Source organism: Tenrec ecaudatus, chromosome X (genome assembly GCF_050624435.1).
Source record: "Tenrec ecaudatus isolate mTenEca1 chromosome X, mTenEca1.hap1, whole genome shotgun sequence".
Classification (NCBI taxonomy): Eukaryota; Metazoa; Chordata; class Mammalia; order Afrosoricida; family Tenrecidae; genus Tenrec; species Tenrec ecaudatus.
The window spans coordinates 15,034,786-15,059,443 of record NC_134548.1 but is presented as its reverse complement, the minus strand read 5'-3'; the positions used below and the strand labels follow the sequence as shown (position 1 = coordinate 15,059,443).

At 39.3% G+C, this 24,658-nt stretch overlaps 1 protein-coding gene across 3 annotated transcripts in view; it reads right to left on the bottom strand.

The window, feature by feature from the left end:
* The window catches only part of CDKL5 (cyclin dependent kinase like 5), a 209,363-nt gene that overhangs the window by 22,747 nt on the left and 161,958 nt on the right, over positions 1-24,658 (bottom strand). For all 3 annotated transcript variants that reach the window (XM_075538596.1, XM_075538597.1, XM_075538598.1), the window contains exons 9-12: positions 15,430-15,619; positions 10,867-10,947; positions 6,873-7,024; positions 3,271-4,237 (exon numbers count right to left, since the gene is read on the bottom strand). In XM_075538596.1, the coding sequence (XP_075394711.1) occupies positions 3,271-4,237; positions 6,873-7,024; positions 10,867-10,947; positions 15,430-15,619 (1,390 nt within the window). The remainder of the gene's footprint in view (positions 1-3,270; positions 4,238-6,872; positions 7,025-10,866; positions 10,948-15,429; positions 15,620-24,658) is intronic.

Here is a 24,658-nt window from a genome sequence, read left to right as displayed (position 1 = left end):
TTTCAGAAACAAATGGTCTTTGAATGTATTAAGGACTAGAACAAGTATTCCTAATACTTTTTGTCTTATGATTGCCTAAGTGTGGTGATTGATGTACTTTAATTCTCTTCTTATTCTTTTCTAGGACAATGCCACTTGTAATTTGATGCTGCTCCTCAGCCATAATCATAACAGCACTCATCTCTGAAGACACTAATGCTGTGTCTCACTGCCTGGAACCTGAGTCAGAGTTCAGAACAGCATTCAGTCTGCAGTGCTGCTCAGAGGGGGAAACTAGCATTTTCTATCATTAGAAGAAAAGATTAGGGCACAGAATTACTGAATCATTAGGAGGAATTGGCCCCCTGGTATACTTATACTTCTATGTCATACACGTAGTATAACTATGTTATACTTCTATTCTCTCTCATATATCAAAAACATCGACGTAAAATCAAGAAATGTGATTCTCGTATTCTCTCTTTCCTCAAAAATATACTATGATAGAATTCTGGGAAATCCACATTGGCTGTAATCAAACAGAGCTTTTCTTTTTTGACCTTGTGACCAGATCTCATTTGAATTAGACTACCTGTATTGTTTACAACAGCTTCCAGAAGTACTTTTTTCTTCTGTTTACAGAAAAGTATTTCTGCAAATAAATTATTTACATCTCTCCAGAGGTAGTGTTGGCCCTACAATGGAGGTGCTTACTCGGGAAGGGGGCTGTGCCACTTGCACATGACTGATTCCCATGATTTACTCTCAGCTTCAATGCCTTTTCCAACTTTCTGCCATTTTGCGTCATTGAACAGCTTGGCACTGTGTCTCCTACACCAGACTTCAAAATCAGTAGCAGTCTGATCTGTGCTTAGCCCACAGGAGTGGTTTATAATTAGCTTGATTGCCACCATGTTTGCAAAAGCTTTTATCTCTCCTCTGGAATTTTCAGAGTCCTAATTTGCCATTTCCCCACATTACAGCTTTTTGTTTTTCTTGTTTTCTCTGTTTCAGGTTGGCACCCTTTCCCTGGTTCTGACCACCACTCTTTGCCTCTCTGGACTGCACAGGGTCGCTCAGCAACTCCTCAGGGCCGCCTCTGATCCTCCAATGGCCACCTGTGAACATGCGTACCTCTGCCCTATCCAGGGCATCATGGCTAACCTCTCAGAGCACATCCAGTGGGAAGAGCGCTGGTCCAGAGACCTAAAGACTGCCGGGTTCTGCCATGAACTTGGGAAAATTTGGGCAACCCTCCCAACCTCTCTGAGTCTTGGCGTGCTCATCTGCTGAAATGAATGGGATGAATGTGGTGACTTCCGATCGTCTTTTCTACACCCAAGAGGTTTTCTTTTCCCCTATATTCGGTCCTGGACTTCCCAAGTCACACCTTTTGTACTTTGGAGGTACCTGTAAGTCCCATTCTTCGTGCAGAAAGCTCTCACCTCATGCTTGCATTACCACCAAAGCCACTCCAAATGCTGCATTGCTCACTCTAGCAATATGGGCAAGCACATCATGCTACTCAATATTTCATTTGCCTCCTTCCCCTTGTAAGGCTTTCTCCCTTCCCTCAGACCTTTTTCCTGCTGCCCTGTCCCCTCTCTTACCCTAGTTAAAGTCTAACCATCCTAGAAGTCTATGCCCAGAAGTCATCTCATCTGGAAGCCTACCCACAGTCCTATATGGAGTATGATACTCCTTTTTATTCTGAGGACACACAGCTCTAGCACAGTACCAGGTAGGCAGCCACAGGGTATTCTAATTAGCTATGTGTTGTTAAATGTCCCCACCAGCCCATACACTCACTCCACGAGGGCATAGACCTATCTTTTTTCATTTTTTTGAATTAGACCCCATCACAGTGCCTAGCTCAGTAAATCCTTGAACATATTTTCACTCTTTAGCCTTCTAACACCTAGCTATCTCTGCATTTAGTACAGAGTAAAACCATTTGTTGCCCTAAAGTCCCTTCGGATGGTCCTGCTCATGGTGATCTCTTCCTGTTCTCAACTCCTGTTTATAGCCAGTGCCATAGTAACTCAGTTTTTAAATATTCTTCCATTGCTCTATGTATGTATAATTTAATCCTCCCTGGGAATAGGGGAAGTTCCTCAGGGCAGGAACCTGACCTCAGACTTTCGGGACGGCTGAGACTATCCAGCAAATAAGCAGCTCAATGTATCATGACAGTCTGCCCAATCACGTGAAAGCAGCAGCAGCAGCAATGTCTTACAGTACTTCTGCTTTGCCAGGCACTGGAAACGATGCCACTTTCTGCATATCACCTTTGTCATCCTCACAATCCTCAGAGGAGGACTCTGAGGAACAGCGTGATTATAGAACTGTCCCAAATGTCCATCATCCAAAGCACGGTGCAGAAGTGGGATCCCAAGGGAAGCCTGCTTAGCTTCTGAGGCTGAGCACCAGGCTACTCTGCTGCTACTCGGCCTGCTCCTTTTCTGAGATACTCACAGTCTGGGGGACACATACGCTACCTGTACTGCTGATACATAATGAAGCACGTACTCCTGCAACCTCTAAAAGGAGAGTGGAGTGCTTGCCTTATATAAGATCTCTTTTCCCTCCTCACTTGGACTTCTCACTGTTTTCTCTACCTTATTTTCTTTGATGTAGGTGAATTTTCCTATTATGAAAATATAATTTACAAATATGGCCTTCTATTGTTACGAATGGTGCTTCTTTTAAACAGATACAAGTTTCAGTGTCTACAGAGGAATATGGTACGATGACAATACTGCCTGGAGATTTCAAAACCACCCTGAAGACTGAAAGTGGATATCCATCCTGGTTGTAGGGTACTTTTATCTATAGTTTTGGATAGATTAAAGGACTTTTACATTCAACTAGGATATCAAGAAATGTACTAGCAAATAGGTCCGATTTCAGGCAAGTGTGATTTGGTGAGATTTCACACAATTTTGAAAGGATGAAAAAACTAGCTCCCACAGAGCTGATGAATTCTATAGAAAATCAAAATAAGATTTTTTTTCTCAACAAAACCTGCTAGAAAGGCACATTTAAGAAAGAAAACATATGGCTCAAAGCAAGCTTCTGAATCCTCTTGAGTCCTCAACAATTGATTAAGAGAGCAAAAAATGGTTATTTTTTAGGGTATTTTTAGTTCTTCAAGAATTTTTCCCTAAATGCAACCTATCCAAAGGGCAAGAACTCTTGCAGCATGGAAGATTACAGACTGACCCTATTCACATCCTCTGCACCACCTTCCCATGAGGAGACAACAGATCTGGTCAAGGTCCTAAGTTGTACCTGGGGTGATAAGAGTTGTAGGCTGTTGGCCCTGGCAGCCATTCCTTGCCCTATGCTCACGCTTCCATCCAGGCCTTTGGCTCTGACTTTGTCTCGGGTCACATACATGGAATGCCTATGAGGACGCTGCTGGGAGGAGAAAGGGCTGGTGTAGCCCAGGCCATAGGAGAAGGACTCGTGAGGGGCAGACAGGGAGTGGGAATGGCTGCTGTCCATGTGTTCGGGCAACTTCAGCTCCTCCATTGTTTTGGAATGCCTGGTCGAGGTACGGCGTGAGTCCAGGGTCCCCTCATTTCGGGCATTTCTTCCTGAAGGGCTGAGCAAAGTTCTCGTGTCACTGTGTCTGGTGGGGGTTGGGCTGGTAGGAGAGTTCAAGTCCAAGCAGCTGGATGGAAAATATCTACTGGTGTTGGGCTCTGCAATCTGCGCTCTGGCTTCAGAAAGATTGCTCACAGACTTGGAGTCACTCAATGCCCCGTGGCTTTTGGCCTTGGTCCTGTAGGAGGGACTCCTAGAGGACTGCGGAATGGTGTCAATATAGCTATGCCGACTCTGCTTCTCACTGGGTTGTAGTGTTCCAGCCTTGCTCTGAGAGCTCTCCATAAATGAGTGCCGATTCTGCTGAGACCTGCTGCTTGACTTGAGGTACTTTGTCCCTGGGCCTTCTGTAGGCTTTGGGTCAATATTGAAATCAAACTCTGTTTTGGATTTGGCTTCCTTTGGGCTGAGAAGGTGTGGTATATTGTTGTTGGTGAGATCTTTGCTGGTAGATCCAGGCTGGTTGCTTGCTTGGTAGGTTTTGGTGTGCATTGGACTGAGAGTAGCTCCAGCAAGGTTTCCATTTAAAAAGCTTTCGTTGGCAGGCAGACCTTCATCAGCCCGTGACAGACCCACACTTAGGTTCTGGATATCCTTACTGTTAGATCTGTGGTGAGACTGCAAAGCAGAACTTTTGCTGGCTTGGTTTCTATGTGAAAAACAAAAGAAGTTTGTCAGTTCCCCTCTATAGCGCACGCACATACACACACACACACACACACACACATTTTCACATAAATATATGTATTTGGGATTTATATCTGCCTCTCCAAAAGACCAAAAAACATTAACTTTCACAAATATGTGTCTAACAATAGCAAGTAACCTGCCAATACATTATACCACATCACTATAAAGCACTGGTCCTGATGAAGTCATTCTGGCCTTCTTAAATGCTCGGTTAATCTACTGCCATCATAATTTCTAACTGATCATTTGGTAAAACACATGCTCTCACTACACTGCTATTCACAGCTGAGTGTTTGTTATAGAACTCCTGCTAAGAAGAAAAGAGCTGAGCTGTAGACAAACTCTTTATAACTCTTTTGTCTGCTTGAATGTCACATGGCAACACTTTGATTTGAATGTTATTTTCTCTGTAAAACTCTTAGCATGCATAGACATACACATACTTAAGGCACATACACAGAAACAGCAATATCTCTGTTGTCTTTAGCCTGCATAGTGAATGGATGAAAACCCCAGCAATGAACTCAATAAAAGAAAATGAAATGTAAACTGTGCTCTGTGATTTGTTGGACCGCAGGATGATGGATGTTGGGAAGTGGCAATGACTTTGGGCCTTGAAGGTATCTCCTTGTACACTAAACAGAAACCAATTCCTAAATGGAACACAGAGATCTGAAAGAATTCTTTTCTCTTCAAAAGGCACCAAGTTATTTTTCACATTTCACACTTTATTATTCCAAAGTGACCACAGCCTTCTTTACAACGTAAAGCTTTACATCATACTTGGTTTAAAATAACAATACAAATCCCAAAGAAAATCTTGTCCACTATTTGAAAGCAAGGCCAGGTTGTTCTCTTTAAACTATTTAAAGGACCAAATTTTAGCCCGAGTTAGGTTAAAATGCCTTTAGATGTGTAATACTGTACAGAATTCACTTCTTAATATGCATTCAGAAGTTTTGCTGCAAATATTGCTATTATTACTAAGGATGCTTTGCGAATTTGTTCCTATCACATACTAATTGGAGGAAAATTCTCTCTGTCACACACACACACGCACACACACACACACACACACATTTTCCCTTTCCCCTATAGAATGGCTATCTTTGAGATTATGGCTTCCATTTTCTCTCTAGCAGCTGTGTTCCATAGGGTGGCTCCCCTGCCCAGCTTGAGTGCTCCCTGGATTCTAGTAACCCTACTTCTCCCCCATTCCCTTCAGTTCTAGAGCTAGCAATGGCAAAGAAACAATACACATAGATATCATGAACAGTCCCTAAATCAAACAGGACCAAAAGGGAACAGACAAACATAAAGATGCCTGCTAGAACTTTTGAAACATTCAGAAATATTGCTTTAGATATTGAGCACAAAACCACATGTGATTATAGGAATGGAATAAAATATTTAGAGCCATGTAAGATGAAATGTCTAACATGACTAGGGAGGCTATAAAGACAATCACACACTATCACAATCAAGCAGAGAAAATATGGAATAAATGGTTATTACCCATTTATGGATACTTTCACAGATGTAAAATGTACTAGGTCTTGAGCACTTACAATCCCTATTTATTAAGAACATTTTTTTCTACATAGAAGAGCATGCAGGGTGTGGGAAGGTGGGGGTGTTATGTTTAAAAGCTTCAAATTAAGATGTATTGTTTTCCATTTGCCTCCCATAAACTAAGCAACATGAGATGACAAAGTCAGTTTCTTGGGATATGTCAGAAGATGGGGAGATCATGACGAGGGCACTGTCTTCTTGGGGCAACTTAAGGCAGTGTAAATGTACCCAACAGAACCCGAGAATGTCAAGGATGGAAACAAACAGAAAAATCCATATGATCTTATGTTCCAATCCTTTGTCTTTGCATTACATTTTTTTAAGGAACAGGGTTTTTAAAAGATTATGCTGGAAAGTTTAGATTTTAAAGGTATCCACTTTAATCACTATCTACCCAATTGACTTTATTATTCCATATTTGTATTATTTTGAAAAATTAATTTCTCAACTCAGTGATTAAACAAGAGCAACAAAAACATGAAGCCAGAACTTGGGAGAAAGATGAGACTTTATAGTCTTGTAAACAGTTAGAGTCTCAGAAACCCACAGGGGCAGTTCTACCCTGTCCTACAGGATTGCTGTAAGTCAGCATTGACTCGATGGCAAGTGAGTTTATAGGGACAGAGTATCCTTGGCATCACCTGTTTAGCATATGCTTCTCCCTCAAAGGAATTCCTTTGCCCTTGCGGAACCTCCTTTCTCCAGGATGTCCACCTAGATCCCATTTACACAGAATCTTCTGCCTCTTGAGGCTAGAAACCCCCTCAGTTGCTAATCCAATGCTACCTTTCTCCAAGAATGCAGAGGTTTCCATGATATACATGTTAAAGGCAAGAAAGTCTTTAAGACTCACACAATTCTGTAATTGTGATTCTGAATCATATAATAAAGCATAAGAAAGATATTTTTGAATAAAGAGGGCTTTCCTTCTTTCTTCTAATTGCATCATTTAAGCAGCCACCTCCTCCACCTACTTGTAAGACCAACATTGCATTTGTATTTCCTTAAAAGGGAATATTTACCTATTAGACAATGTGCTGCTTTCCACATGGTAAGGTTTTCTTTTTGTTGACCTTGAAGGGGATCGGTCCAAAAGTCTCTGGGTTTGAAATGTAGGGTGATTCAAGCACTGCTCTGTTAGGTATCTGTCAGCTGGGTCCAACTTCAATAAATTCTTAGGAAATAAAGTAGAGAGTTGGAAAGAATTTTACTAAGTTAAATTTAAATTCTAATAAAAACCTTATTTCTTTTTCTTATAAAAGAAATACATGGCCATGACAGAGTATCTATCAAACACAGTATAGGAAAAACAGAGACAGAAAAGGCAAGAGCCATCTCTATCATCCACAACCCCAGTCCTTCTTCCAGTCTTTCTGATCATATATCATCCTTTCTTTTACAAAGCTGGGTTATATTATGCACATACGTTTTCCATCCTGTACTTTTCATTTAATAATCAAAAACATTTCCAACACAATTTGAACACTTTAAATACATTTATTTCCACGTAAGTAATATTAAGGAATAAACATTCTTTCTGTTTCTGTTCCCCAGCTATCCAGTTCCCTTCTCGGGAGGCAATCCATGTTAGACTCTGGTCGCAATGATTGACATTTCACCCCCCTGGAGGGGGTTGAACAAAAGAAATGTGGGTGAAGGAAGACAGTGGACAATGTAAGATGATATGAAAAATAATAATAATTTTTCATTTATCAAGGGGTCACCAGGGTGGGGAGGGGAGATGGAGGGAAAGAAGAGGAGGTGATATTAAGGGCATAATAGAAAGTAAATGTCTGGAAAAGAATGATGGCAACACATTTACAAATATGCTTGATACAACTGATGTATGGATTGTTATAATAGTTGTAAGACCCTCCCCAAAAAATGATCTTTTAATAAAAAAACAAGATTTCTTTACAAATGAAGCAAATATGTTAGTACAGCCTAACACAACTGAACAGCCCATATTGGCATTTGTTTTTTGAGTAACTAACATTCCTCTACCTCAAGGGTAAAATGCCAGCACTCTTCAAATCATCTTACTTTCATTGGTTTTGCCCACAGCTCTTCTCTTTGTGATCTACTGAAGAGCAGTGATCACAAGCCTATATTTGCTCCCAATAAACCAGATTTCCATTCTAGAGAACCCTCTCTAACCTAGCTCCTGGGTACCCTATGGAGCAGTTCTGCTCTGTCTGATAGGGTTGCTATATTTTGGAATAGACTTCATGGCAAGAAATTTTATTTTAAATGAATAGATAAGAGAAAAAGAGTTAATTACTGTAATCCAAATGAAGGCTAAGCATGATAGTGGGACAAGAGGAAAGTAAAAGGAAATATAGGAAAGAGCTACGAGGCAAAGGGAATTTATAGAGGTATACAGTCATGTACATATCAATATATTGACATATGAGAATGGGGAAATATATTTATCTGCATATATTTACAGGTTTTAGTATTAAGGTAGCAGATGGACATTGCGCCTTCACTCAAGTACTCCCACAATGCAAGAATACTTTGTTCTATTAAACTGGCATTCATGATGCTCACCTTCCCGACATGAACCCAGAAGACAAAGTGGATACATAAGTAAATGTGGTGAAGAAAGCTGATGGTGCCCGGCTTTCAAAAGATATAGCATCTGGGGTCTTAAAGGCTTGAAAGTAAACAAGCGGCCATCTAGCTCAGAAGCAGCAAAGCCCACATGGAAGAAGCACACCAGTCCATGTGATCATAAGGTGTTGAAGGGACGAGGTATCAGGCATCAAAGAACAAAAAATCATATCACTGTGAATGAGGGGGAGTACGGAGTGGGGACCCAAAGTCCATCTGTAGGCAACTGGACATCCCTTACAGAAGGGTCATGGAGAGGAGAGGAGCCAGTCAGGGTGCAGTGTAGCAACGATGAAACATATAACTTTCCTCTAATTCCCAAATGTTTCCTTCCTACCCATTATCATGATCCCAATTCTACTTTACAAATCTAGCTAGACCAGAAGATGTACACTGGTGCTGACAGGAACTGGAAATACAAGGGAATCCAGGGCGGATGATCCCTTCAGGACCAGAAGTGAGAGTGGAGATACTGGGAGGGTGGGGTAGAGAGGGGGAACCGATTATAAGGATCTACATATAACCTCTGCCCTGGGAGATGGACAACAGAAAAGTGGGTGAAGGGAGATGTTGGACAGTGTAAGATATGACAAAATTATCAAGGGCTCATGAGGGAGGGGCAGTGGGGAGAGAGGGGTGAAAGAGGAGGTGATGCCAGGGGCTTATGAGGAGAGCAAATGTTTTGAGAATGATGATGGTAACAAATGTACAAATGTGTTTTATACAACTGATGTATGTATGGATTGTGATGAGTTGTATGAGCCTCCAATAAAATGATTAATTAAAAAAAGAACAAAAGAAGTAACTTCCAAATTACTTTTATCAGATACCATACTGATACTTGAAAGAGCACTATATGCATACTTGATACTTGAACATATAAAAATACTCAATTATTTTGAATAATAAAAGGATAATAAGCTGAAAACATGAAATAATACTTAACTGAGCTTTCCTGCTTTTTCCTATTTTCATTTGAAAAGTTACCAAATAATGAGGGCCATGGGTACAAAAAATACAAAGGGGCTTTAAAAAGTGTGTGTAAATGGAATGAAAAGATAATGAGATTTTCCACAACCTTTTTTTAAGCTCCCGTGTAGGGATTGCATGAAAAATGAGTGTTGATAAACCCCAAATGCTTTATGTGGTTGTCTTGCATGAAAAATGAATGTTGATAAACCCCAAATGCTTTCTGCCCAATTAACTAGAAGAGCTTTGAGGGTTTTCTTCTTCTTCCTTTTTCTTATATTTCACAGCATTACTCAATCCATGTCCAAAAGGAAAAAAATGGTGTTCTAAAGTTTTAGATATACATATATATATTAACAGCATTCTGTATTTAATTAAATTTGAGTAATGCTGGGTGAGACAGACTGTGTCTTTACTGTGGGATTTCTGGCAGTCTTGATAAATTAATGAACACTGTGAATCTACGAAAGGTTACATACTACGTGGCCTTTCCCCAAGGCCCCACCGCCTCCCCAGCCTCCTCCACATCTACTTACACAGTGTTCCTTGGAATACAGATTAATTAACATAGTTTGAAGTGCAGCAAAGTCCTCAGCTGATCAGCAGTTTCCAACTGTGCTAAGTATGTGCTAAAAGACTCTGCGGGCAGTGGGAGAGCCCTACTGGTTTCAATGACAGACTGAATGGTCATAAAATAAAATCGACCCATTACAGGTATTTTTCAAGGTCTATTACCAAACATCCAACACTTGCTTATCCATGAGTTGGCTGCAATAGAGGCTGAAGAAATAGTAAAAACAGTTCTCACTCAAGGAATTGTTTACTGGGGAAGGATAACTTGAATTAAAAAAATTAATTAAGAGAATGTTTTCAGCAGTCCATAGCAGGAGGACCTCCTGGGCTGGGGGTGGGGCCTGGCATGAGGAGGAACACTTGGGTCATGAGAGATAGCAGTGATTCAGAGGTGTTAAAAAAAAAAAGAGCCCGAAATGGTTGGTCTGCCTGGGTGAGATGGGGCAAAGTTAGAAAAGAACAGAAGTAGGTCACCTGGGAAAAAATCTGTATTGATTATGGAAGACTTTAAATACCATGCAAAAATGGTTTTAGAATCTCAATATTCACTTTAAGATTTGCTCTAAAACCTTGTGCCTATGCAGTTCTTGAATTCTGGCAGATTTTTAAATTATCCTGGCCCTTTTAGGAATGTAATTTCAGGATCTCATGGTTCTGTTTACATGAACTATCATCATACCAAATCTTTTTGCAATTTTAAACAAACAACATGCCTTCTAATGAGGAATAACACCACCATTACCCATTATACATACACAGAAAATGTTTCATTCATAAAAGCAGGTAATGGTTTTATGTAGAGGCAACAGTCACACAAATCAAAAGACATTGTATACCAAGACACACATCAACTTGTCCCACCTTCATTAAGTCAAGCAAAACGCTATTTAAAATTCCTAAGTATCTTCTCTCCAATGACTGAGGATGATTAACAGCTGGAAACTGTAAAAACAACATAACAGAAGTATTAGCATTCGGGGATAGATGTATGAACAAGAAAAGGCAGCAGGTGAGTAGGACTTACTGCCCTTTTGTCATTCAGAATCATATTTCTCACACATGTACATCACTTGACGTTTCTATGTATTTAAGCTCTGGGGTAATAGGATTGGTTACTAAATAACAGGAAAATGTACAGGCATGAGACTGATACTGAAATCTAGGTAGAATAATGAAGAATGTGAACCAAACTAGAATATAAAAATATGAAAATAGCATATTGTTGCCTGCTTCATAGTGACCCAATAGGGCAGGTTAGAATTGCCCCTGTGAGTTTCCAAGACTGTAACTCTTTATGGGAGTAAGAAAGTCCCATCTTTTACCTGCAGGACAGCTGATGGTTTTGACCTGATGAACTTGAGAGTATCAGCCTAATATGTAACCCACTAAGCCACCAGGGCATTGAGTCAGAATTGACTCAATGGAAGTGAGTTTTATTTTTGCTGTTGTGCTGTTGTTGCCTGCTATTGCAAATAGTTGTGATTACTACCAGAAATTGAGGGACAAACAGGAAAGCTATATCAAGGCATAATATATAATTCTTCTGCATTTTTCACAACAAAATATTATTTAGTACTAGAAATTGAGAGGGGAGTAAATGGCAGGAAGCACTGGAAGGGCACAGAAGTGAAGATGGTAAATTCAAACACACATCCTATCTCTGCCTTAATAAACCCCTTTAATAGCCTGTTTTCAATTCTGTCCTTTGTGTAAATTGAACAGAAGTCAAACAGAGGGTCCTAGATTAACACATACATTTCTAAAGAGTATGAGGAGAAGGGGTCAACTTTATTTAGCTGCTCACCTTCCCTCTGATAACTCCCACCCATTTTCAATACCCAAGTAGAAGCTAAAGCAGTATGTTATATGACTGGCAGAGTCCAATCCATGTATGCCCTCCAAAGATGAAGGCTGGTCTGCTTGTATGGGATATTTCTTTTACAGCAATGAAAAGGTATTACAAAGAACTGAAATCACTAAATGTGTTAAATATGTAGATAGTGGGACTGGTTATATAGTAAAGCTCCAACGCCAGAGTTTAAAAAGGAATGATTATGACATCATCGGCACACTGGGCTAAGTATATCAGGGTAGACAGTGTACTGGTAAGACCTAAACTTGACCCGTCAGTCATCTGCAGATAGGCTGGGAAAGAAATCTGTGCTCAGTCATGCAGCTGTCAATTTGAATGGCAGCTAGGAGAAAGGAGAGACCAGTGGGGTTTGCAGAATCCATAGGTAATATCTGAACAAGGTTTTGGAAGATGAGAAATATAAGGAAAGAGAGAAGTAGGGCAGCACCTTCCAGATAGAGGAGGTAGAAGGAATAACATGAACTTAACACAGGCACAGGCAATACCTCAAACTAATTTCTGAAGGAACTGATGCTGCCCAAGTCACTTTAGGTATTATTGCTAGTCCTATTATTTAAAGATAAGGAAGCTGAAGATGGAAAAGTTTAAATTGCTTGTTCAATCCAAGTTACAGGATCTAAAAGTAAGAGAACTGGTATTTGCAACCAGGTCTGTTATCCAAGTCCACACCCTCTCTCAACCCAAGCACTTCTTCTAAGGAGGTACAAACTTTCCCTTTGATGTTGTTGGAGCAGTCCCCAATACCAGTACATTATAATGAATATCTTGCATATAAGGGCTACCTTGTGCTAGTTGACCCTGCTGATTTGGGAAGTGATATTTCATTGACAAGCGACTTAATGCTAACAGTCAAAAGACAGTAGAAATACAATTTTTGAAATCACCAAGAAAATCCTAAAAGGGCTTAAGTGGAGATCAAATGCTTTGAAAATGATTAGGGCAAAGAATGTACAGATGTGCTTTATACAATTGATGTATGTATGGATTGTGATAAGAGTTGTATGAGTCCTTAATAAAATGTTAAAAAAAGAAAAGAAAATCCTTAACTCCAATATGCTTAGATTTAGGTGCTTTGGAATGAAATATACCAATGCAACATGAGACAATTCAATTAATATCCAAGCTCAAGCATAGACATTTAAAACATATCCCAATCAATAGACTGGCTGTTGCGACACTTGACCAAGACAATAAGATAAAAGTGCCTCTTTATTGAGCATTTACTATATGCCAACCAATGCTCTAGGCATTTCACATACATTATGATATTTAACCTGCACAACTCAATCAGGAGGTCGTTATCATTATTTTGCATGTGTAGAACCAGAAACATAACTTGCTCAACATCATTCAATCAGTAAATACGAAGCCATGTTTTGAACTCCAGTAATCATAGATAGATTCAAGGAGCCCTGGTGGCATGTTGATTATGCATCAGGTTGTAATACACAAGGGAAAGAGTTTGAAACCACCAGCTACTCCATAGGAGAAAGATGGGAGTTTTCTACTCATGTAAAGAGTTAAGTTTTGGCAATTTACAGGGGCAGTTCTACCCTGGCTGTTAGGGTCTCTATGAGTCAGAATTGACTCAATAGCAGTGGGTTTGTTTTGTTTTTGAATCATAGATTCACCATGAATTGGAATCGACTCAAAGGCAATTGGGTTAGTTTTGACTGTCTTACACGAGAGCATCAGTCCTACAACACTGGACCAATTATGGATGAGTCTGTGGTGTTGCACAGCAGGGCCAGTTTATACGCCATATGTGCTTAGCTACCTGCTGCAGGCATTCTCAAGCAGAATTATGAAGGGACATTTTTGCCTCAAAAGACGTTGTGAAACCTCTAAGGAGATGAAACTAATTTAGTTAGCACACCATAACAGTTTCTGACTAAAATATAAAAAATATTAAAGCCAATGAAAGTCAAAATGTCATGGAAGTAGCCATTTCCTTGATGGGAATTTATAACCAGCTTTGTCACATGCTGTCTAGCATCTTCCAGACACTATTTAATGAGGAGGTCGGTGAACAAACAGAATAACACAAATGAAGAAAAGACAACCTTCTTGTGGCCTATCTAATCAAATGCTCCATGTTCTTCAATATCCATTTTCAATTTCAATTCCTCCATAAGACCTTCTTTAATGAATCCAGCCCACTCTGACTTCTGCCTTGCCAGAACACCTGATGAATTCATAGCCTAAACCACGTTGACATATATTAGAAAAGAATATCCTGTAGTCGGGAACGTCACTGTTCAAGAACCGTGGCACTACACATAGAGAAACTATGTGCACTATACATAGAGAAACTATGTGCACTACACATAGAGAAACTATGTGCACTACACATAGAGAAACTATGTGCACTACACATAGAGAAACTATGTGCACTACACATAGAGAAACTATGTGCACTACACATAGAGAAACTATGTGCACTACACATAGAGAAACTATGTGCACTACACATAGAGAAACTATGTGCACTACACATAGAGAAACTATGTGCACTACACATAGAGAAACTATGTGCACTACGTACATCCTCATTAACAGCCACATCAAGAGAAAGGAAGAGACTTGCCTGAGGTAACTCGGATGTAAACGAGAGAGAAAGCAAGTAGGCAATAAAATATTGGCTACCCCCATTCATTTCATCAACATTGCTGAAGCGCTGGGCTGGACACACCAGGGTGAAGAGCATTGCTCTTTAAAGTGAAATTAACTGACTCAAAGAAACTCCAAGGCAACAACAACAAAAGCGAGGTGTCTTAAAAATCAAGAATGATATGGTTTGAAATCTATGCTTTTAAGAGAGAGAAATGAAGTGGTGATGATATTATACTCTCATTCTTTCAATGAACATAATTTGCAGTCAACTACCAACCAGGGTAGTTGAAAACTGAGGGTAACTTTGAGGCAGATCAAAGAAAGAAGCAGCCAGCTGTTCTTGCAAGGTCCCTCTGTGAGTTAGGTCATTCATTTGGGGAAAACATAAACTTTTAAAGACTTGCTTTAGCATAATCTCAGAAAACAGGTTTTTTGCAAATTAAGAAGTCTAATGTGTTCAAGTCATCCCATTGGTTTGAAAAGAAAGGTTTGATGTTTCACTATAAACAGACAAGAAATGCCTGCTAGCACAAGCACATCTAAACCTGTAGAAGGTATTAGCCATCTTTCACAAATCACAACAAATGAATTTTCTCATATAGGCAGAAGTCATGCATACACTTTGCATCCTTTGGAGATACTTAATATTTAGGGTAAGGAAAAATGCTAGGATAACTTAAGTTTAGAATATAATTATGCAGATGCTAGAAAAGATTTTTTAATTAGAATTTACAAATTTGAAAGACAAATGAGTAGATCCCATTCTCAAATTCTGACCATTTTCCTTCCATATTCACAAAAGCTATAAAAAATTCAAAACTAAAATATTACAATGTGGATTATCCACAGTGTAACGGGAAAGGGATTATATTGCAAGGGCTCAAAGATTTAAATATGGCTATATTGATTCCATTTAGGGTTTTAGCAAAACCTCTTACCCGGAGTCCATGGAATCGAGGATTACTGTAGAAGAGTTTCATCTGCTCAGATGGAAGTGGTCCAAGCACTTTCTGAATGGTAAAAAGTTGGTCAATTTCGCTTTCTCCAGGAAATAAAGGCTGTCCATCACTAAGTTCCCCAAGAATACAGCCTACTGACCACATGTCTACGGATTTTCCATAGGGAGCTCTAAAAAGTAACGGAGAGTTGATTTTGGTAAGTGAATATTCTATTCATGATTTAAAGCACATTTGTATATTCAATAATTCAAAGCACCACATGGGAAAAACGTTTTTGAAAAGGGAATTATAGATATCTAAGTAAAATTCAGAACAATCGTGTATAAACTTAAGCAAATAAAACCATTGGTATAATAGCAATTTAGTTAGTACATACTGATTTGAAATCTATTTACATCTAAGTATATTTTTAACATGAATGGCTTAATAAACCCTGACACAGTGTACACAGCTGATGAGTAACATCTCACTGTGGGCAATGAAATGCTCCCCAAAAGTATACTTTCCAAGCAATATGCTTCAGTTTGCTAAAGGTCAAAAAGTTACATCTTACAATTTTTTTCAGTTGTTGACTATAATATTATCATACCAACAAATAACCCAATTTAAAAATGATCAAAAGACTTAAATAGACCTCTCCAAAGAAGAAAGACAAATGGCCAATAATTTCATGAAAAGTTGTTCAAAATCATTAGCCCTTAGAAGCAATACATATCTAAACCACTATGAGATACCACTTGACACCTACTGTCATTTGAGGCCTTTGAGTCGAGTTGGTGCTAAAGGAAACACTAGCCTACCTCGTGCCAGCCTCACAATTGTTCTTATGTTTGAACCCTGCACTGATGGGCTCATACCTACTAGGGTGGCTTTTATCAGAAAAATGAAAAATAAACAGCAAGAATGTGGAAAAATTGGAACCTTCATCCATTGCTGGCAAGACTATAAAATGATATAGTGGCTATGGAAAAGAGTATGGCAGATTCTCACAAGGTAAAACATAGAATTATTACATGACCCAGAAATTCTACTTGTATTCATATACTTGAGATTGAAAGCAGAGACTCAAACAGTAACTTGTATATCAATATTCACTGCAATGCTATTCACAAGGCAGAAACAAAGTAAGTCCATAAACTGATGAGTGACTAAACAAAATGTGATATAGCCATGCAATGGAATTTTATTTAATCATAAAGAGAAATGAAGTTTTCATACATGTGATGACCAGTGACCCTTAGAAAACACGATGGTGAGCAAAATAAGTCAAAGACAAAAGGATAAATATTGTTTGAAATATCTCTAATAAGCAAATATGTAGAAACAAGTTTATTAGTAGTTAACAGCATCTGGAGGGAGGGGGGAATGGAAGTTAATTCAGAAAAGGTTGAGTTCCTGTGTGATATGACAAACTTTTGAAAGTGGACAGTGGTGATGGCAGTACACCATGGTAAATGTAATTGTTCTTGAGTAGTATACTTAAAGTCATTAAATGGCATATTTCTGTTATATATAGTTGTATATATTTTAATCACAAGTTTTAAAGAAAAATGTACTACTGTTTTATGTATCATCTTCTCAAACACTATGGAATATGATTTCACCTTTGATTACTCAGAGTCACAACTTCTAGCAGCTATAGGGTTGCTATGAGTTGGTATTGACTTGCTGACAGTGAGTCTGGCTTTAGATGGAAGACTGCATATACTAATCACCATTTTATAATTTCTTTGACTATATTTATTTATAGCCTATGTATATAGAACTTTATGATAACTATTGCCCTAAAACCATTTTTTCCTGATTTTCTTCGGCGTATAACTCTTTTCTAAAATCTGAGATGCCCAAAGAACTATGGGAGTATTACTGTTAAAAATAAGTAAAGGCAAATACATGACAATCTGTGTATCCTCAGGACAGCTTTGCATCTGTCCCCTAATAGTAACAGCCTTGAATCAAATTATAAATAACAAGTTAATTAACTGAATCTCTTTTAGTTTCAAACATAATTAATCCAAGATTCAGGAGGGAAGAAAAATAATATATTAGGAAAAAGTATAGGATAGAGTCTATAATGACATAATGAAATATACATAACATATGTTTTTCTGTTTTTAAGTAAATGAAACCCAGGATTGATAAGCCTATAGGGACAGCAAGTAGAATAAGGATTTTTTTGTGGGGGGGGGCATTCAGGGGTGGTAGAGGCTAAAAAGGAGTTCAAACATCAGACACCAAAGGATTGTAAATCATATAATCTGAAGCCAAAGGAGGGATTAGTATCAGACCTAAATGATGAGAATACTGGTTGAAAAAGGCAATGGATGACAGTGGGAGCCCAGGGTTCATTTGCTGAAACTACATAGGAATAAGCCTCCAGTGAACTCCCTGAATCCACAATTGAGGGATGGGAGGAAAGTGGTTACTAAACAGAGTGCACTGGAGAGATGAACGTAGAAGATCAAAGGCATACATCTGACGTGAACAGTTCAAACTTTGTCAGTTGAGCCCCCTCTGATGCACACTGAACTTGATCCAGTACTCAACACTTTCAGTATTTTTGTTTTGTTTTGTTGTTTGTTCATATTAGGGTGTACCTCAGAGGTGTTATGTCATTGGGGTCTTCATCTTGAAGTTGTGTAACATGTTTTTCTGTGTTTCAGTATATGAAAGTCAGGACTGATGAACCTATAAGGACAGCAAGTAGAATAGGGTTTATGTGTGTATATGTAGGGGGGTTGTTCAGTGGGGTTGGTGATAAACAGGAGTCCAGTTATCAAGCATCAAAGAACAAAAAATCATATCATTGTGTGCTCACCTCCCCGATACGATCACAGAAACAAATGTGTGCATAAGCAAATGTAGTGAAGAAAGCTGATGGTGCCCAGATATCAAAAGATACAGCATCTGGGGGTATTAAAGGCTTGAAAGTAAACAATCGACCATCTAGCTCAGAAGCAACAAAGTCCACATGGAAGAAGCACACCGGCCTGTGCGATCACGAGGCGTCGAAAGGATCAGGTATCAGGCATCATCAGAACAAAAAAATCTTATCATTGTGAATGAGGGGGAGTGCGGAGTGGAGACCAAAAGTCCATCGGTAGGCAATTGGACATCTCCTAATGGAAGGGTTGTGGGGAGGAAACGAACCAGACAGGGTTCAGGGTAGCAACGATGAAACATAGAACTTTCCTCTAATTCCTAAATGCTTCCTCCCCACCACACTATCATGATCCCAATTCTACCTTATAAATCTGGCTAGACCAGAGGATGTACATTTGTACAGATAGGAACTGGAAACAGTAAATTCATGGCGGATGATTCCTCCAGGACCAGTGGTGAGAGTGGCAATACCGGGAGGGTGGAGTGGAAAGGGGGAACTGATTATAAGGGTCTACATGTAATCTCCCTCGGGGATGGACAACAGAAAAGTGTGTGAAGGGAGACGTTGGACAGTGTAAGATATGACAAAATATAATTGATAAATTATCATGGGTTCATGAAGGAGGTGGGAGGGGGAAGGGAGGGGAGAAAATGAGGATCTGATGCCAGGGGCTTAAGTGGAGAGCAAATGTTTTGAAAATGATGAGGGCAACGAATGTATAGATGTGCTATACACAATTGATGTATGGATTGTGATAAGAGTTATATGAGCCCCTAATAAAATGATTTAAAAAAAAGAGTTCAGGTAGAAATAGAATGTTTGAAAACAGACTGTGGTAGCAATTGTACAATTATGCTTAATGTGATTGAATTATGGAATGAGATGTGTATTAACTCCCAATTAATAAAAAATTTTTAAAGTAAAAATTATTTTAAAATTAAAAAAAACTTTCAGCAATACTCAAAAGCACTGTAGACATTGTATACCACATGGTTGTAGGGTAATAAATCACTGACAATAAGTAATATTTTATTTATCTCATGTCCTCCCCACAAAATCCTTAGCACCTTATTAGGAAACTTCATTTAGATTTTTTGGCAGCTTGCTGGGGAGGGGAGGATACTAACTTTTCTTCCATTCTCTGCCTGAGCCCAAAATAAGACTTGCTCAGTAGTGCTGTATGGAGAAACCTATGGAAAATCTCCATGTACCCACTGCAAACTGTGTCTACCTCTGTCAACTGATTTGAATAACTTCTATGGACGAAACTATTTTGAAAGTTAAGGGCAAAGTTTCAACAATCTATAACCATTTATATTCTTAATATAGAACAAAATATCAACTGATTTTTAAAAATCAACAGATTTCGGTGCTGGCACCAATTCCAACTATGTGGAAAGCCCCCCCCCCCCCACCACCACCACCACCTGCAGAAGAATTAACTTCAGAGGACAACACTAAAGCTACAGCTCAGGGAGAGGTGCATATCTGATGCACGCACACAGATCAAATGAAGGGAGAGGAAAACAGAGTGGAGCATAGCCTGGCCCACCAAGCCCTGAGGACGATATTCCTGCTCGGATCAACTAATGCATGGAGAGGACCATAGGGCCAGCCCCACTACGAGACACGACATCCCTCACTGACCAATAGCGCTATGGGGGACAGCACTGGAGACACAGTGTGGGAATTGTGCCTGATCTGACCCCATGACACGTAGGCGAAACACAGAACAGCAAGGGGAGTAAAGCAACGAAGTCCCCAGGGAATACGAAAAATAGACTTTAGGGCCAAGACGTGGCACCCCATCAGACTGGACCAGAAAGTATTTCTAAAGGTCAAGAAACAGACGTAGAACTACTTATAAGCTTTTCTTTTCTTGTCCTTGTTTTTTTTTTTTGGGATGTTGTTGTTTTCTTTGTTGCTTTGTTTTGCTCTGTCTTGTTTCATTTTGTGCATATTGTTATCTCTTCAGGTCTACCTAGATAAGATAGGCAGGATAAACAATCTGTAGGAGAAAACAATTCAACCAAAGGTTCCAGAGGACATGGGAAATGGGGAGATAGGGGAAAGGAAGTGGGTGTTAACAAACTCAGGGACAAGGGAACAAGAAGGGATCTAAAATTGATGGCAAGGAGGGTGTAGAAAGCCTGTAGGGCTTGAGCAAGTAAAATGTAACTGAGAGGAATTACTGAAACCCACATGAAGGCTGAGCGTGATAGTGAGACAAGAGGAAAGTATAAGGAAATAGCAGTAGAAACTAGGAGCCAACAGGCATTTATACAGGTCTAAATACAGGCATGCACATATGTAAATATATTTATATATGACAATGGGGAAATATATCTGTGTACCTCTATTTATAGGTTTAGTATTAAAGTAGCAGATGGACATTGGGTCTCCACTCAAGTACTCCCTCAATGCAAGAACACTTTGTTCTATTAACCTGGCATTCCATGACGCCCACCTTCCCGACACGATCTCTGAAGGCAAAGTGGGTGCATAAGCAAATGGGGTGATGAAAGCTGATGGTCCTCTGCCATCAAAAGATATAGTGTCTGGGGTCTTAAAGACTTAAAGATAAATAAGGGGGCATCTAGCTAGCTGAGAAGCAACAAAACCCACATGGAAGAAGCACACCAGCCTGTGTGATCACGAAGTGTCGTCGATGGGATCAGATATCAGGCATCAAAGAACAAAAAGTCATATCACTGTGAATGAGAGGGAGTGTGGAGTGGAGACCCAAAGCCCATCTGTAGGCAACTGGACATCCCTTTACAGAAGGGTTGCGGGGAGGAGATGAGCCAGTCAGGGTGCAGTGTAGCAACCATGAAACATACAACTTTCCTCTAGTTCTTTAATACTTCCTCCCCATCACCCACTATCATGACCCCAATTCTACCTTACAAATCTGGCTAGACCAGAGGATGTCCATAGATAAGGTAAGAGCTGGAAACACAGGGAATCCAGGACAGATAAACCCCTCAGGACCAATATTGAGAGTAACCATACCAGGGAAAGGTAGGGAGAGATAGGGGGAACCGATCACAATGATCTATCTATAACCCTCTCCCAGGGTGTTGGACAACAAAAAAGTGGGTGAAGGGAGATATCGGTCAGTGTAAGACATGAAAAAATAGTAATAGTTTATAAATTATCAATGGTTTATGAGGGAGGAAGGAAAAAATGAGAAGCTGATACCAAGGACTCAATTAGAAAGAAAATGTTTTGAAAATGATGTTGACAACAAGTGTATAAATATGCTTGACACAATGGATGTATTGGAATGTGATAAAAGTTTTATGAGCCCCCAATAAAAGGATTTTAAAAATTAACAGATTTCAATGGAATCTTACATAAATAATTTGTCCCTTCAACTAGGGCTTGACAATTATTTAATTAGCAATATGCAATATTCAATTAATTGCACTGGATTCCCCCTCCACCCCATCTGCTTTTCGCAGCTACCATGCATCTCTACACATGACCTCAGTGTTCCTACAGGTATTTTTAGGTAATATTACAAAATTAGATTCTATAGGTACTTTTAGCAAGTACTTCTGTAGGTTCTGAAAGCTATATTGAGCATGAACTTCTTATAGACAAAGCCATATTATAAGGAGTTTTTCACTGTCCTTGACTCCCTGGATGGCACTCCAAGTATTATATACTTCACACTCATTTCTATCACTAGCAAACAAAACCAAACCACATGCTTCTGAACTGATTCAGACGCATGGTGACCTTGTTATACCTAGTAATTTCAAGTTCTCATCTACCTGCACAAAGACAATGGGAAGTGCATCCCAGTAAATCCATAAAGAGCTGCACAGAGGAAACACAGACACAAAATAAAATCAACCCTAAATCTGAGTTTAAAATTTAGCACAGAAATTTAAAAATCTATCCACACAAAAGTAACCATCATATGTTTGTCAGAGTAAATAAAGCTCCTGATCTCCAAAAACCATAAAGCTCTCAATAACCAATGCCAATAATTCCTATAGGCGCTATGTCTTTAATGAATCAAGAATTATCACCAGATGGCCAGTAGACTCTGAAATAAACATCAAAATCATTCTAATGAGCACATTAAGTCATCATGATTTTTGGAAGTAATCCAAAAACCTATATTTCTATTATTTAAAAAATATCTTTAGAAAATTAAACTTATTGTGTCCCCCACAAACATACAAGGGAACTTCAAAAAGTTCATGGGAAAATTGAATAAAAAGATAATAGTATTTTTCTATGTACTTTTTCAAGTCCTTGTGCACTTGGTCCACTGAAGAAGAGAAATGTAAGCCCTTTTTCTCCATCCTTGGCTGGTCTCAAAGAAGAAAATACAGACGAGAAAAAATACTACAACTAGGGTAGGGAGAGAATCATCATTACTGAATCTACGTGACTGAAATCAGGCACTAAAGTTTAAAGGCATTAAGAAGAAAATAGTCTTATTACAAGGCTCTTTTCTGGTGTTAACAGATCACTGAAAAGACACTGAAAATGGCAGGGTAGGCACAGATATGTGTATGAATGTGGAATGTTGCTGAGTAAATCATCACTGTACTGTTAGTTTGAATAGTTATTTATGATAAAACAGAATTTATGTTGTTTGGAAGAAAAATGGCAATTAGTTTTATGTTTAGTAATGTGCCTAGCAAAGTGTTAGACATAAGAGCTATCCAGTAAGTATCTGTTAAATTTTAAAACTGAATGAAGAAATTGGCTCCAAATGAAAAACTCTGCTGAGATCCACATTCATTTTAAAAATCATTTTATTGCATATAATTCACATATTATATAATTCAACAGTTCAATCACATAAAAAGGGGGTGTGTAATCACCACCACACTCAATTGTAGAACATTTTCTTCTTTCTTGTACTCATTATTGTTAGTTCCCCATTTTCCTAAGTTCTACATTCTTAATGTGGAAAATTATTAGCAACGAGGGACATACTCATTCTTCTCATTTGGTACACACTATTTGTTAGGCCATTCCTTCCATTAAGTGGGGTTTATTTCTCCATCTCTTGAATCTTGTGCTTTGGTCAGTGAGTCATTACCAAAAGCCATGCAAATAGGAAAGTGCTTTTTCATTAGTGCTCCCTTCTCTTGCTACAGGCAGGGGCTCTCCTTCAATCACAAACAATTCTGAACTAGTCTACTGAAGGATGAGTCTTCTTGGAACACAGAGAGCCTGTTCCAGCTGACTGTATGGGGCGGGGGAGTGGGGGGGGTTGGAAGAGAATCACCACAGCACCCATCCAAGGCTGATTCTTATGCCTTCACGCTCTAATCTTTTTTTTCCAACCAATTCTGACACCAGCCACGACTCCCACACACACTTTGTTTTTTGCTGTGTTTGATAATTCATTGCAATGGCCACAGAGAACTGGCAGACTATACTCATGATTATGAGCTTTATTCGGGAAGTTAAATGTTCAGGATATACTTTTTTTGCTCAGGGTACCATCTTCTCTACTCTGTCTGCAGACATGCCTCTCTCTAGCCTTCAGACCCTTGGCCTAGCCTCTGCCCTGCTTGGGTAATGCTACAAAGGGCACTCCACTCTGCCATAAGCCTCAGCCTGAAAGCCTTTGGTTCTAGCTAAATGTGGAAATCTAGCTTTCTCAATTAAATATCTGGAGCTACTTGAAGAGGCAGTGTGAATTATTTAGTGTGACTTTTCTAGCATAAGTCTCTAATACCCAACAAATTACTTTTTCCAGCATGTGCCTGGGTAAGAAGATCGGGGAAGATATTAGTAGGATTCACCTGTGAGCAAGCATGAACAGGATTCATTGGAATGTCATTCTGCTGGGTGTAAAATGAGCTTTCTGAGAAGCAGGACCGGGGATCTTACTACCATACCCATAAGAGCCAGGAGTTGGAACACAGTGGTGGACTTCCCCTGCCCACCAAGTAAAGCTGAGGGCTTTGGGGTAGGGGTTGGCTTGTGTAGTGGAACTGAGTGTCTTCAGGCTGAGACTTACTGGAATGAGGTACCTCTGGGCACTTAGTTCAGGGAGCTGTGTTTGCTGAATTCAGTTTTAGCTGAATGCTTTCCATTTGAGGCTTCCAGGGGAGTGGCATGCATGCCCTTGGGGCATTGATTATCAGCCCTGAAAGATTTTGTAACATGTCCTGATAAATAAATGAATCCTGAGCATTTCTCACTTGTATTAAAACCTTAATTACTTTTAAATAAGTCCTATAATCATGAATATTATTGGTGAGTTCTGTATAGCCATTGCAGTAAATATTAGAGCCTAAATGAAAAAGTAGTGTTGTTTGAGATGACTCAGCACCCCACTCTACA